The 13,924-nt window shown below is 33.9% G+C and overlaps 1 protein-coding gene across 3 annotated transcripts in view; it reads left to right on the forward strand.

The window, feature by feature from the left end:
- The window catches only part of LOC136826121 (adhesion G protein-coupled receptor E3-like), an 86,904-nt gene that overhangs the window by 60,561 nt on the left and 12,419 nt on the right, over nucleotides 1–13,924 (forward strand). For 2 of the 3 annotated variants that reach the window (XM_067083123.1, XM_067083111.1), the window contains exons 14-18: nucleotides 2,942–3,265; nucleotides 5,710–5,828; nucleotides 6,208–6,271; nucleotides 7,947–8,118; nucleotides 9,941–10,065. In XM_067083123.1, the coding sequence (XP_066939224.1) occupies nucleotides 2,942–3,265; nucleotides 5,710–5,828; nucleotides 6,208–6,271; nucleotides 7,947–8,118; nucleotides 9,941–10,065 (804 nt within the window). Of the gene's footprint in view, nucleotides 1–2,941; nucleotides 3,266–5,709; nucleotides 5,829–6,207; nucleotides 6,272–7,946; nucleotides 8,119–9,441; nucleotides 9,513–9,940; nucleotides 10,066–13,924 lie in introns of all 3 variants that reach the window. The other variant, XR_010849517.1, reaches the window with a different exon arrangement.

Genomic DNA, 13,924 nt, shown 5'->3' on the forward strand with positions numbered 1-13,924 from the left:
ATTAATAATACTTGTTTTACTTATGCGATATTTAGCCCCATCCAGTGAAGAACTTGTTTTGTGTGAAAATAGTCAAGATTTCATTTGCTATTTTCACTTGATTTCATCGTAATACGAGCTCTACGTATTTATCTTTTATCGTCGTGAAAACAGCAGTAATATTTGTTCTTTTTTCATGCCCAGTAGTTTTGATTAAAATACTTTTCTCCCGATTTCATATACGGTCGAAGTTTCATCCATGTTGCTGATGCGATAATTTGCAGTCATTAGCAGCTTGAACGTTGTTTCTCAGCTTCAGCTACAATTTACAACAAATTTAGCATTATATTTCTTCGCGATCTTTTATCCATAGCAATAAGGGTATAATGTAAAAAATATATCAGTCCTATTCCTGCCAGCTTAATTTTGGCAACATAACTACGGTAATTGTTACAATCGTCGATAGTTCGCTGGGTGAGGGGTTCGTTCTCAGCTACCACTCTGTTGATCCAGGTTCAAATCTCCGACCGGCCAGTGAAGAACAAGAGGAATTTGTTTCTGGTGGTGAAATTCTTTCTTCTAATGTGGTTGGATTCCACAATAGCTGTAGGTCCCACGTTGCTAGGTAACCAATAGGTTTCTTAGCCACGTAAATAAATCTAATCCTTCAGGCCAGCCCTAGGAGAGGCAATTATTCAGCTCAATGGTCTGGTTAAACTAAGATATACTTAACTATCATACATTAGTTAAATACAGAAGCCAAAGCAGCTGATGTTATCTAGATTGGTTACAAAGCAAAACAAGTTTCTTGTTCGTTGTTTTATAACTGTCTGCATTCACACCACTTAAAGTATATGTTATAATACTTTTAATTTGCTAGAAGAATATTGTATATATATATATATGTATATATATATATAATATATATATATATATATATATATATATATATATATATATATATATATATATATATATATATATATATATATATATATATTATATATAAAATCTAAAATCTAAGTGGCGGTTTGAGGTGCAAAAAAACGAGCTGATAAAAGAATGCTGCTGATTTATTCATGATCCAGGCGGTTTATATAGTGGCAGACTGTCGTCGTGTCGCGGAATACAGTGGGAGCACAAGTGACCTGAGGTCAATAATGATTAACAATAAACACAGTGAACGAGTACACTTTACAGTGTGAAAATAGACAGAACTGAAATTGAATACAATATTGATGCCTGTGAAAGAAGAAATACACGATACACAATTGACAACAGGTAAACAATTATATACATAGTTTAAATGATTGAATTTGCGTGACCTGGCACGTTAGGCGTGACTAATTGTAGAGGCAAAGAAAATGGGACGTCACCACAGAAAACTTGCTCAGCAGAGACTTTACAAACAACACGTTTAGCAGAGACTTCACAAATGACTTTACAGATGACTTTACAGTGGTCTCATTTTTACAGTACATTTATTCATGCATTCAGATTCCACTTTGGAGGGAAAGGGTATCATCATTCAATCTTCATCGGGGTTTAAGGCTTGCAGTGATAAGCTTATCCTGTTACTTTGAAGAAATAAAAAAGTAAAGAGGTTCTGGTGGTTATTGATAATACACACACACACACACACACCTATATGTATATATATATATATATATATATATATATATATATATATATATATATATATATATATATATATATATGAATATAAATTATCTAGTGAAAGGGGTGTAGATTCTATACCTACAATTATTACCTTTCCACAAGCATCTTTACTTAAGTTAGAACGATGGGGGTCATTCACTAATTGAAGTTACAGCTGTTACTCTAACATCAGAATATTGAGGTGGTGCTTAGATCTAGCGATCTTGTAACTGAGTTTAAAACCCTGCTTAAGTTGTCCCATTCTCTCTACTGGTCTAGATGTTTTAACACAGAACTGCTTTATAGACATTTGAAGTGACTGTGCCATCCTTATACCAATCAGCAGTATGTTCTTAACGTTAATTTCATCTCTAGGACCTAATTATTATGAAAGAGAAGATTTTCAGTGCTCAAAGGATGTGAGTGCTTATTTGGAAATTTAGCTTTATACTTTTTAAGGAATATAATTTTGTAACTGAATATTATTCACAGTAACTTTAAGTATATATAAAATGCCTGAAAAATCATGCTGCCAAAATGACAAATAACTGAGTAAAAATAATTAAAATCATCTGGAACTTATATTTGCATTTTTGTAATACTTAAATAAAAAATTCCCACTTCAGTGTACAAAAACTTGCATTTGACAAGCATGTGTACGGTAGAGTAGCTATCAACTTATACCTCTCTTGATAGCTCAGTGGTCAAATATCACTGTACGCCATTGTTTGCCAAACCAGACAGCAGTTCGAATCCCATTTGTATAGAAATTACTAATTATAACTCCCCATGGTTGTGAGTTATTACCAAGGTATAGTGAACTGGATGTTAAAAGACCTTTCTGACTTAATATTTGTGAATATAAGAAATGTCACGGTGTATGTGACAAAAATTCTTAATTAACCACTTCCTACAAACCTACCCATTTTAAGTACAAAAACTATTCATCAGGCATATATACAGTAGAGTCAATATCATCTTATACCTCTCCTGATAGTTCAGTGGTCAAAGGTCACTTTATGATGTTGTGTGTCAAACCAGACTTCTTGAGTGTAAATTCCCAAGGTGTGGTGAATTGGATATTTAACGACATTTGAGGCTTAATTTTTGTTAATACAGTATTAGTAAAGTGCAGCTGAATATTGCTGTAATTTTAGTTGGGACAATTACACTTATAATAATAATAATAATAATGTATGCCTGAGTACCATTTTGTAAGTTTTGAATGTTCGATAATGCTATTAGTATTGTAGTTTGATGAGAGGTATAAAAGTCAATAAATGTTGAATTATTTTTTTTGCAGGGATTATGGAAAGCCCTTGAATGGATAACATTAATCGGATGCTCAATTTCCATCATATGTCTGGCTATAGGGATTGTCTGTTTTGCATTGCTGAAGGTAGCTCGGGACAAGAAGAAGTCAACTGTTGGGGCGTTGAAATATCTTATCCGGTTAAACCTCTGTATCTGTCTTCTTTTGGCCGAGCTCATCCTCTTGACGGGACTAAATGCCACAAAAAATAAGATCCTTTGTGCATTTGTTGCTGCTCTCCTCCATTACTTTTTCATCACTGTTTTTGCTTGGTGTGCCATTGAAGCTTTCAATCTGTATTTAGCTCTTATGAAGGTAAGTGAGATATTACTTGTTGTTCAGTTTATTTATTCATGTGTAGGTATGTGTGTCTTTGCCAACTTTCATTATTTATTTGCTAATTTTGATAGGTCTGGTAATAAAAAATAACTTGAGAATATGATCAGTTAATTGATAATGATGGTAAATTTAGTCAAAGCAGTGACCAAGTGTGGTGTATTTAGAGTATAGATTAGGGATGTGATATAATGAGCAAACCCTTCAGATTATACTAGTGAGAATCTACAATTGTGACTAAGTGGATGGTTACAAGAGTAATGATATTAATCATAAATTGACAACAGTTAAGTAACATTGAGAGGAAAATTTTGACTCAAGTGCAGCTGAATGATGAACATTCCAACTGAGTATAATGGTGTAAACATAACATAATCATAATTCATGAGAGTGCCACAGCATTCATAGTTAACGAAATAGAGAGACTGGGAAAACTGCAGAATACAAAAGCCAATATTTGCGACTGGGTCAGTGGCTTGGTAGGACGGAAATAAATACAGAAGAGATATAAATTCAAGTATTTAAAATTGTCATCACAAATTACAGATTAAATCGTGGTAATAAAGCTCATAGAAGTCTGAAGGGTTTGTAAAATTATAAGTTTAGCTTTCAGTGACCAAGCTCTTGATATTTTGGAACTTTTAATGTAATAGCACTTTGTATTTCATCATTAATTGTATTATAGTGTTGAGTTATCATTCCCATTTTATACAAAAGGAATTCTTATGACAGTAGTTTTACAAAATATTTTCTTGAGATGTTGAGAACTGAGTGGACTCTATATTATGGTGTAAATGTCTCTTAAAGGAATATGAACTTTAGATGCATTTTGAGTTGAAGGACAATTAACAAGTTTCTTGATCAGTGCCTCTTTATTCACTGCTTTCATAGCATTTGATATATGTAAGTGTTGATATTTCTCAGGTTAGATCATTTATTATTATAATACTATTGATCATTGGATGTTTCATTGTCTTTTCACTTTTCCAAAATCTGAACTCAAGATTAACAAATAAATGTAATCACTAGAGAAATGGCAGGTGAACTGAATAAATTTCAGTCAGTTATTCAGTAAGTAAGTCACTTAATAATCAGGTGATTTATAATTCTGATGTATCACAGAATCAGTGGTTATTTTTACTGTGCTCAATGCCCCAAGATTTAACACTCAATCACAACACACCTCATCCATGCAAAGATCAAAGTTTAGTGATGAGAAACAAGACACTGTGCATTACCTTCTTTGTTTTACAGCACTCATAAGCATTTTGAGGTCATGATACTCTACTACACCCATATTTATCTAAATAAGACTAGTAAAAACCTCTGCCATTAACATCAGAACAGAAGGTACACATCAAGCAATGATTGATCCAGAAATACTATTAGTATTTATAGTTCTAATTGTCAATGGCATCATCTGCTTAAAAAAAATCTTTGGGTCTGAAATGTTACAAAATCATAGTACAGTACATATTTTTCTAAAAGGCTATAGACTTCACTTCCAAAGAATATGAAATTTGATATCATATTATCATAAGTTTCCAAGGCTGCAGATCTACTAGTTGAGGTTATCTTTAGGAACAATCACATTCTTAGTAAACTGCTACAGAAAAGTTCTCAAGTGGACAAAAGATAAACAGTAGTCTACTCCACTCTTCTCTTTTACCAACATCATTTTCTCTCTCTCCCACCCTTACCCTCACACCAACATCCCCTGCATCAGTCTGGCAAGTTGCTCTATTCTATCCCATTTGTAGACGACAAGAAAAATTGCCAAATCCCTGACTGCTTAAGGATATTCATTGGCCTGTGTTCTGCCAACTCTCAAAAGAAGGAAATAACTGTTTGGTCTCATTAAGAGACTTAATGGTAATTTTTTAATTAAAAAGAAATTTAGCATTATCAAGATAAAAATGTTTATTTTCATTTTATAGTCTTGTTCATAGACTGCTTTACTAAGGTATTTCTTAAAGAAGCAAATGCTCCATTACTATGAAGGTTAGAGTTTCAAATGAAATAATTTTTTCAATATAGTAATATACTGCATATATTTTTAAATTATCTGTGAGTTGCCGTTTCTAAATTTTCACCCCTGTAGGAGGGGGTAGTCCGTCAGTGCACCTCACAAGGTGTAATGTAGGCATTGCTTAAGGTTTTTTGCAGTGCAACCCCTTTCATTCCTTTTACTGTATCTCCATTCATATTCTTTTTCTTCCATCCTGCTATCCACCCTCTCCTAACAATTGTTTCATAGTGCAGCTGCGAGGTTTTCCTCCTGCTACTTCTTTCAAACCTTTCTACTCACAATTTCCCTTTCAATGCTGAATGACCTCATAGGACCCAGCGCTAGGCCTTTGGCCTAAATTCTATACATATTCAGTTCCATTCCATTTTAAATTTTCATGATTTTATTTTCATAGGTTTTTAACACAGAGATCTCTCAGAAGCATTATATATTAGCTGGCTATGGCCTTCCATTAATAATGGTGGCAGGAACACTTGCGATTACGCAGGCTAATGGTTATGGATCCAGTCTTGTGTAAGTCTGATTAAAGAATGAGAACCCTATTTTGTGTCTTATTTAACTTAAATTGGATATTCACTTTATAAATAACAACTGTTAACTTAAAAAAAAGTCAGAAGGTTATATTTTGTGAAATTCATACCAGTTTTGCATGAAGTTTATCACTGTCAAGGTGAAATGCTATTATCTTATTACAACAAGTGTTTCAATGATTTTTATTAGAACTATATTTTCAGCAAACAGAAAATGTTACCTTATAATTTCAAAAATAGTCATATATGTTAGATTCAATTAAGGTAGGAATCAACATTCTATTTGAAAAAGAATTAAAGTAAAACCAGTAAAGGATGGGCCATTATGCTTTAGTTTGTAATGTTTTGATCTTTCTGTATAGGTGCTGGTTAGCCCCTAATGGTCTCATTTGGAGCTTCGCTGGAACAATTGCTTTTATCATAATAGTAAGTATGATTGCCATCCTTAAGTACCCCAGAATGGGACTTTGATTCATGTAAAATAGGGCTTAGTTTCCATGGGAGTGTGGTCATTTGAGTTGAAAAAATAACTTGCTACATATTTATAAAGTTGAATTCTTGCAAGGCAAGTGAATACACCCAAGAAAACATTCTTTACCTACTTAGAGGCCTGACCACATTGTGTGTGCTATTTATTACTATCCAAGCAAGCATTCCTTCTTTTAATTACATGCAAAATACCAACACCCCTTAGTAACCAGCCAAGACTAGATTTCTTTGAAATTTTTTACTAAGGTAAATGTATGGAAGCTGCTGTCAGAGGTGTGAGACTGTAGGTACTCCTGCTGCCTTGTACTATTTGGAACTGTGTTGCTAATATTTCCCAGAAGAGCTTGAGCTGCTATGTGGTTATAATTGTGGAAGCCAGAAATGTAGCCTAACTTGGCAGATAACCAATAAGGAAAAACAAAAGAGGAGAAATGACTGAAGCTGTCCAAGCTACTTAAGAGTTTGAAAACAATTTCATTACACTGTCTGTCACAAACAGACATAAAAACACTGTACATCATAAATGAATATGGCAATAAATTCAATACTTAAAGGTTAGCATGGCTGATTCTTAAGAAATATTAAGGTGGATAATAGAAAAACTAGATAAATAAAAGCTCCTGGAGGTGAAAAAAATTACTGAATTAAAATCTAGAGGTAAAAAATTGCTGAATTAAAGCATCTAACATTGGTGTAAAGTAAATGTTAATGGATTTTGGTAAATGGCACATAAGCTTGATCACTGGCCAAAGTTGAAAGGCAAATTCTTTCAGGTAGTGAATTTTTTTTCTTACTTCTTTAAATGACACATACAGCATGACCAGGGCCAAAGTTAAAAGGCAAATTCCTTCAGGTAGTGGTTATTCTTTTTTTTTCTTCAGTTATGTGTAGTTAACTTCATATACCTTACAGAAAGCAGTCCTGGGTCTAATGTTTTCTTGTTTTTTGAATGACTGGCCTACTGATGCTGCCAATCAGTTTCCAAAAAGTCAAAATTTCAATTCAGAAATGTATTTTGGAGGTTTTGGTTTCAAGACATATCCAGAACCAAGGGGACAGGCTTAGCTTGTGACAAAACCCAATATCCCTTTTTTTTTTTTGAACTAGCAATGATCAAATTGTACATTTCAGTATCATAAGTTCCCATGTATTCTCTTTCCCTGATTGCTATTAATTTTCATTGTAAAGAAGATGGGTTTATCACTTCCTTTTGAACTAAACTCCCCCTAGAATTCTTTTAGCATTTTTAGATTGAACTTAAGCCAGTATTGGCTGCTAGGTTGCCTTTCCATCAGCTTTTAATTAAAATTTCAAGATTTTTTTAAAAAGTCAGTAGATGGGATAGTTAACATAATTTGTCTGATGAAAAGTAATTACTGTACATTTTTATACAGTTGGATATTCTCATTATTAATGTAGTCAATCACTCAGGCACCTTAAATAATACATTGACATTCAGTCATTTCAAATGAATCACTTGGAAAGAAAAGGATGAGGCTTGCATAACTGATAAAAATATGTCGGTATTTCCTATGTTAAAGCATGTAACTGACAAGAATTTAGTTAATACATTTTCAGTATACTCTAATATCTTTTAAATGTCTTTTTCCAGGCAAATATAGTGGCCTTTGTTATGGTAATGCGAGTTGTCTGGAATGATCAAACTGTTGGAGCCACAGCAAAAACTGTTGATAAATCCAAATTGCGTAGAGTGATTGGTTCTATCTCCATATTCCTTATGCTAGGACTGACATGGATTACTGGTTTTTTGTACATAACGGAAGGTAAGATTATAATTTCCATTTAAATCTCATGTAAATGTCTGATTGACAACTGTTTTTGACATACTTCATCTTTTGTGATTGAAAAAATATTCTGTGCTCATATCTCATCTCCTGATGTACTTAACATTCAATTGTATCTTTTTCTGTGGTTTTACCATTCATTAGTCAATAATTATTTGCTCTGGATTTTCAAACAGAAGCATGCAGTACAATGGTACAGTTTCAGAGCTCTTTCTTTTTGTATGCCTTACTTTTTGACATATTAAAAGATGACGTTTGAAAGCTCTGGATCTGAATTGTAACCTACTGATGTGAATCCTTGTTGATGGATATGAAATTCAATACACAAATTTTTCTCTTTTATGTCCTTGTAAGTGAAAACATTCCAGTGCTATAGTGAAATATTTTTGGTAGACTTCAGAGCAGTTCCTGTTAGATTCCCTTAGATAATTTGCTAATGGTTACCAGTTGATGGTCATCAGAAAACAAATGTCTAAAACATATTTTTGTTTGGCTTTGAATTCAATTGTTGGTCTCTAAATTACATACTCATCCTTTCTTTTTTCACCTATTTTTCCTCCTTTGCTTTCAAGATTACATGTCAGTGACCTAGTAGGCATAATTGTTTTTTGAAGGTGGCAAATTTGTAATAACATACCTTTCCACATGTAGAATTTGAGTAACTGACAAGCTTGAGCATTGAGAAAATTGAATGTTCAACTTAGCCCTCATTGCTGGACCTGATCTTGGTAGATGGTCCTTAAAATTCAGTGTATCAAGGATATATCCAGCTGCATTATCTTAGGGTAAGTGTGAATGAATTACAGGAGTGATGTTTCTTCTGTAGATGGACTCATTGAATTATTTTTTCCATGCCCAACAAAATATATAAGCAAATGACTCAGGAAGATGACAAGCAGTCAACATGAATGAGTTTTACAAAAAATTAACAGGTCAACATTATTATTTTTAAGCTATATAGCTAGAACAATAAAACAGAAGGATGAAAAAAGTTTATATTTCATCAAACTTCTATTAATTTTGACAGCACATTTGGGGCATTAATTTTGACAGCATATTTGGGGCAGAAAATTGCTTAAGACCTCTAGCTCCCAATGCAGGATGAACTATTTTTCCTTTGAGTTTAGAAAATACACTCCAAGGGGTTCTCTAAATAAAAAAAAGCCAAGAGAAATTTGTGATAGAGGTAACAACTAAATGATAGTGGTATCAATTAAGTACCAATCCATAAATTTTCAAAATAGTGTAGAAGTTGGTATGACTTTTGGTGTCAGTAATCATGTCTCATTTGATTATATTTAGGAAACAACAGAATGGCTTCCCATTCAAGAGGCAGAAGAATTTACCATGACCCACCAATTATCATTTTAAAGGTAAACATTTTTTATGTAGAATTAGCTGCTAAAACTATAAATCATGGTCAGAATAGAAAAGTGCACCCGTTTTTGCCAAAATGACAGTGCAAGACTTTTATGTTGTGAATATGGGCATGCATGTAAACAGGCTTGAATTGCAATACTCCAAGATTTATCAAGGGCAGAGTCCAAAGTTCATTATGAATTAATAACACAGAACTGAAGCTGATGGTGACAATAACTGAGTTGTTAACCAAAGAGGCAAAACAATCTTAAATCATTGAGATACTCAGGAAAAATCTCTCATATAAAGCAGTCTTGAAAACTAGGTTTCACAGAGGTAGTTGGAACACCACAGTATATTAATTTGTCTGTTATATAATATCCCTGATTCATCAGCATAACCTCTAAGAGGAAAGAATTTGATATTTACATGTTTCTTTCAGCCTCGGTGGGTGTAGCAGTTGTATTCACTTTGCTTAATTCTCTCCAAGGAGCCTTTATCATAATATTTGGAATCTTTTTGGAAGAAAATGTCAGAAAAGAACTACTTCAGATTTTCATGGAAAAGGTAGGTTGTGTTACTTTTGTCTACATTATATATACCATCAGATGCACACTGTATATCTGTTGATGTATTTTATTCCAGCTCATAGTCATTTTCCTTTCACAATGGAAATGGGATGAGGTTAAAACCTCCATGGGCTCACTTCCTTCTTGTCTCCACATAGAAACAGTAGTCCTCTTTCCCAAACATGGCATTCCCAAACATGGCACTATGTTTAAGCAAACTGCATTAAAGTATCTTGAACAGTCTCATTAAATAGAATTCTTTAAGATAAACTTTTAAGTAATTTTCCCAATTAACTCTACAACAAGAATGAAAAGATGCTACTTAAGATTAATCACTAAGTTTAAGCAAACTGCATTACAGTATCTTGAACAGTCATATTAAATAGAATTCTTTAAGATAAACTTTTAAGTAATTTATCCAATTAACTCCACAACAAGAATGAAAAGATGCTACTTAAGATCAATATTTTAATATTTCAGAGCAAGTAATACTTTGCTGAAAAAGGCACAGTTCAGTCCTCCAGAATTACAATATTCACAGCTTTTGATCACACCTTAAAATAATCATATCCTTTCTACAAGAAACCCCCTTCCCTCAGATTTCTAGGCTCTTGTCATAGGTATCTTGTCATCTAAGAGCAACTATCTTAAGTCTGAATCTTATTACTTAGATTTATATAGTCTGTTGTGGCTAAATTAGCCAGGAGTTCTGTCTTGTGTGGGCTCCTTTCTATCCTTCCTTATATTGTCCCATTGATCTTTTGTTGATGACTTCATTGAATATCAATTTTGTGTGCTCTTAGAATATGCCTCCTCACCATAGAATTCAAGTAACTTACATGGTTGAGCATCGTGACAGACTTACTACATGGTATGTTGAACTTGTCCTTCAGCATTGGTCTTGATCTTGACAGACTGATGACTCTTACAACACTGAATATCACTGAATGTTCAGGTGGAACTCCTAGGGTTGCTATTTATGAAAAAACAGCAATATTGTTCCTCTATGGTAGGTCCCCTTTTGAAGGTGGGACTCCATCCTGAACAGATTTACTATAATATCCTAATTGCAAAGCAAATCCATTCTAAACAGTGAGCAGCAGTTAATGGTATTATGGATATGGATGCTCTTCTCCAAAAAGCATAACTACTTTGTCACCCTATGAACTTCAGAACAGAAAATGAGAGAGAAAAGCTTTAGAGCTGTTATCATATCCTCAGTTTTAGAGAATAAGTTAAGTTCATGTCCAGCACAAGAACTAATGAGTCATGTGGCATCATAACTCATTGATGCTGATATCAATTAAAAGGTTATATTTAATGCAATTGAAACTTTTAATATTTTTTAAAATAAATTACAGTAATAAGAAGAATCCATAAAAAAAAATTTGACTATAAAACATGAAATATTAAAAAGTGTGAAGTAAGAAGGCTAGCTTCTAAAAAAAATTAGTACCATACAAACATATACTAGATCTTTTGCAGATTAGTTTCTGAAACATAAAAAAATGGCATTAACATCATATACAACTTTACCACAACTTTAGTTAGCAAGGATGTATCTGCCATTTTCACTTCTGGCTTTGGAGAGAGGTCTTTGTCTAGGGTCCTTGAGATTGGGGAATTTACTTAAACGTCTCTCACTGTTGAAGGAACCAAGCAGTAAGGACACAAATGATTTTCACTTGTCATTAAAAATTCATGCTTATGGCAGGTGTGACCTTTTAATAAGAAGCACAAGGTTGTCTCCCATTTTCTTCAAATATTGCTATACAGTACCCCTGTGATGGAGGTAGCCCCTGTAATCTCCATCTTTCAAAGTTTTTGCCTTATATCCCTAGTGACATTGCCATAAAAGTAAATATACTGTTGAACCTTTTGCTAATTTTTCAGCCTTCTCATTACCATGCACACCCATGTCTGCTGGTGCCTAGCAGAAATTTATTTATACCTGTATTCCTCTGCCATTTAGTAGGTGAAGCACTGGAAGATATTTAAAACTAGTTCATTAGTAGAGTTAAAAACAGACACTGCTTCTCTCAGTAGCAGAGTATTGCTGGAAAAACTGATGTTATAATAAGAAGTGCACCCATTCAATAAAATTCAATACTGTATACCCCAAAACAATTGCAGAACTGAATTTGGAGTCATCTGTAAAGTTGAAAGTTGACCAACACTGTTCCTCATTACATTCCATAAAAATTTCATGAATTTCCAGCTCTGTCATATTCTTCTTGATGCCTGTGAAGTACAGTATTTACAAAATGAAAGCTCCACCAACTTTTATGAGGGGTCATTGATACCTTGAATGGAAGCACCTTATTTCTGGCAGTACAAGGTAATTTAACACCTGTATAGACAGGCAGTACAAGGTAATTTAACACCTGTATAGACAGTCCCCAGATTACGGTGGTCTCGGTTTACAGCGTTCCGACTTTACGGTGCTTGGCTCACGGCGCCGTTAACCTAATTTTACAGCACCGTAAGCTGTTTTACGCCACCATTTATTCCCATTATTATCATCATGATATTCCAGTTTATGGCATTTTTCGGGTTACAGCACCCCATCGGGAATGGAACCCCTGCTGTAAACCGGGGACTGCCTATATTTGTTATACCCTAAACCTATAAGATAAAAGATCTAAGGTATGACTCACAGTACCTTAAAATATTTTCACTTTTGACTGTAGAAAGCTAAAGAGTTTGGAAGAATCTGCAGCCTACACCAATATAGAGTGATGGTAAAGATCTAAAAGCACCTATAGCCAATCAAACAGCAATAAAGTCTTAGGTCAACTTGGGATGGTTGATGAATATACTTCATCCATAGCTCAGTTTTAATAAAATAATGCTTTATATAATTTCAAAAGTATTTTGTAGTCTGTCCCCAAGAAGTAAGGGCCAGTACTTTTAAAAGACTGAAAGCATCTAAGCATCAGAGTTTTAGAGCTTTCAGATGCAGAACCAGTGTCACCCTGTGATCGAAAGTCAATCCTAAAAAGCGGGCTGCTTCTACCCCATTTGGTATCTGTTAACTTTTATGTATATATCTGGGTCAGCATGAGTTCCCCAAATGCTGCAAAACTGAGCTATTTCCTTATTACCTGTAGAGAATTTAAAACCAATCAGATCAGCCTAGTGAATATCAAACTTCATTTGAGTTTTAAGTATAGGAGAAAGGTAATCTTTAACAGGGTCCTGTATGATTTTATTGAGGAAATATTGGACACATGTTCTAAACAAGTATGGAAGATATATAAGGCTCCTAGAACTACAGAGATGATCATCCTCACATTTAAGATTTAAATGTACTATCCTATGTATCTACTGAAATGGAAGAATATGTCTGCCTCTTGAAACAGATACCTCTGTGATGCCATAACTACTTCAAATCTGGATATTCTTGGGTATGCAAAAATGAAAAGCTCTCTGAAGATTGTTCTGCTCCAGAGCATTGAACTCATGCATTTGTTGCAAAGTGCATGAATTGTAGTGTGGATCACAAACCAAATAACAAGATGAGTCCCCAATTTTAAATAAAAGATACTCTTCAGAAGTCAGCTGTAGAGCATATAAACGTAGGGTATGCAAAAAGACTTAGGATAAAGATAAGAATTATGATAAAGCCTTAAAAATGACAAATTTTAAAAGTAATTTGTATTTTTCCTAACTATACAAACCTGAGGTCTGTATGTAGGAATTACCTTCAGCAAAGCTGGAACCGGCCATTAAACTTTTAACGAGGTGGTAAGTTAGTTAACTACCTAACGACTGGGTGGGAGTCCTGCCCGCCCAGCCGGTTGGTAGAGCATCATTTCACTTTCAGCCCATGTAAACTGTGTCAGCTTGAGGGGTGG

The sequence above is a fragment of the Macrobrachium rosenbergii genome, chromosome 3, assembly GCF_040412425.1.
Source record: "Macrobrachium rosenbergii isolate ZJJX-2024 chromosome 3, ASM4041242v1, whole genome shotgun sequence".
Classification (NCBI taxonomy): domain Eukaryota; kingdom Metazoa; phylum Arthropoda; class Malacostraca; order Decapoda; family Palaemonidae; genus Macrobrachium; species Macrobrachium rosenbergii.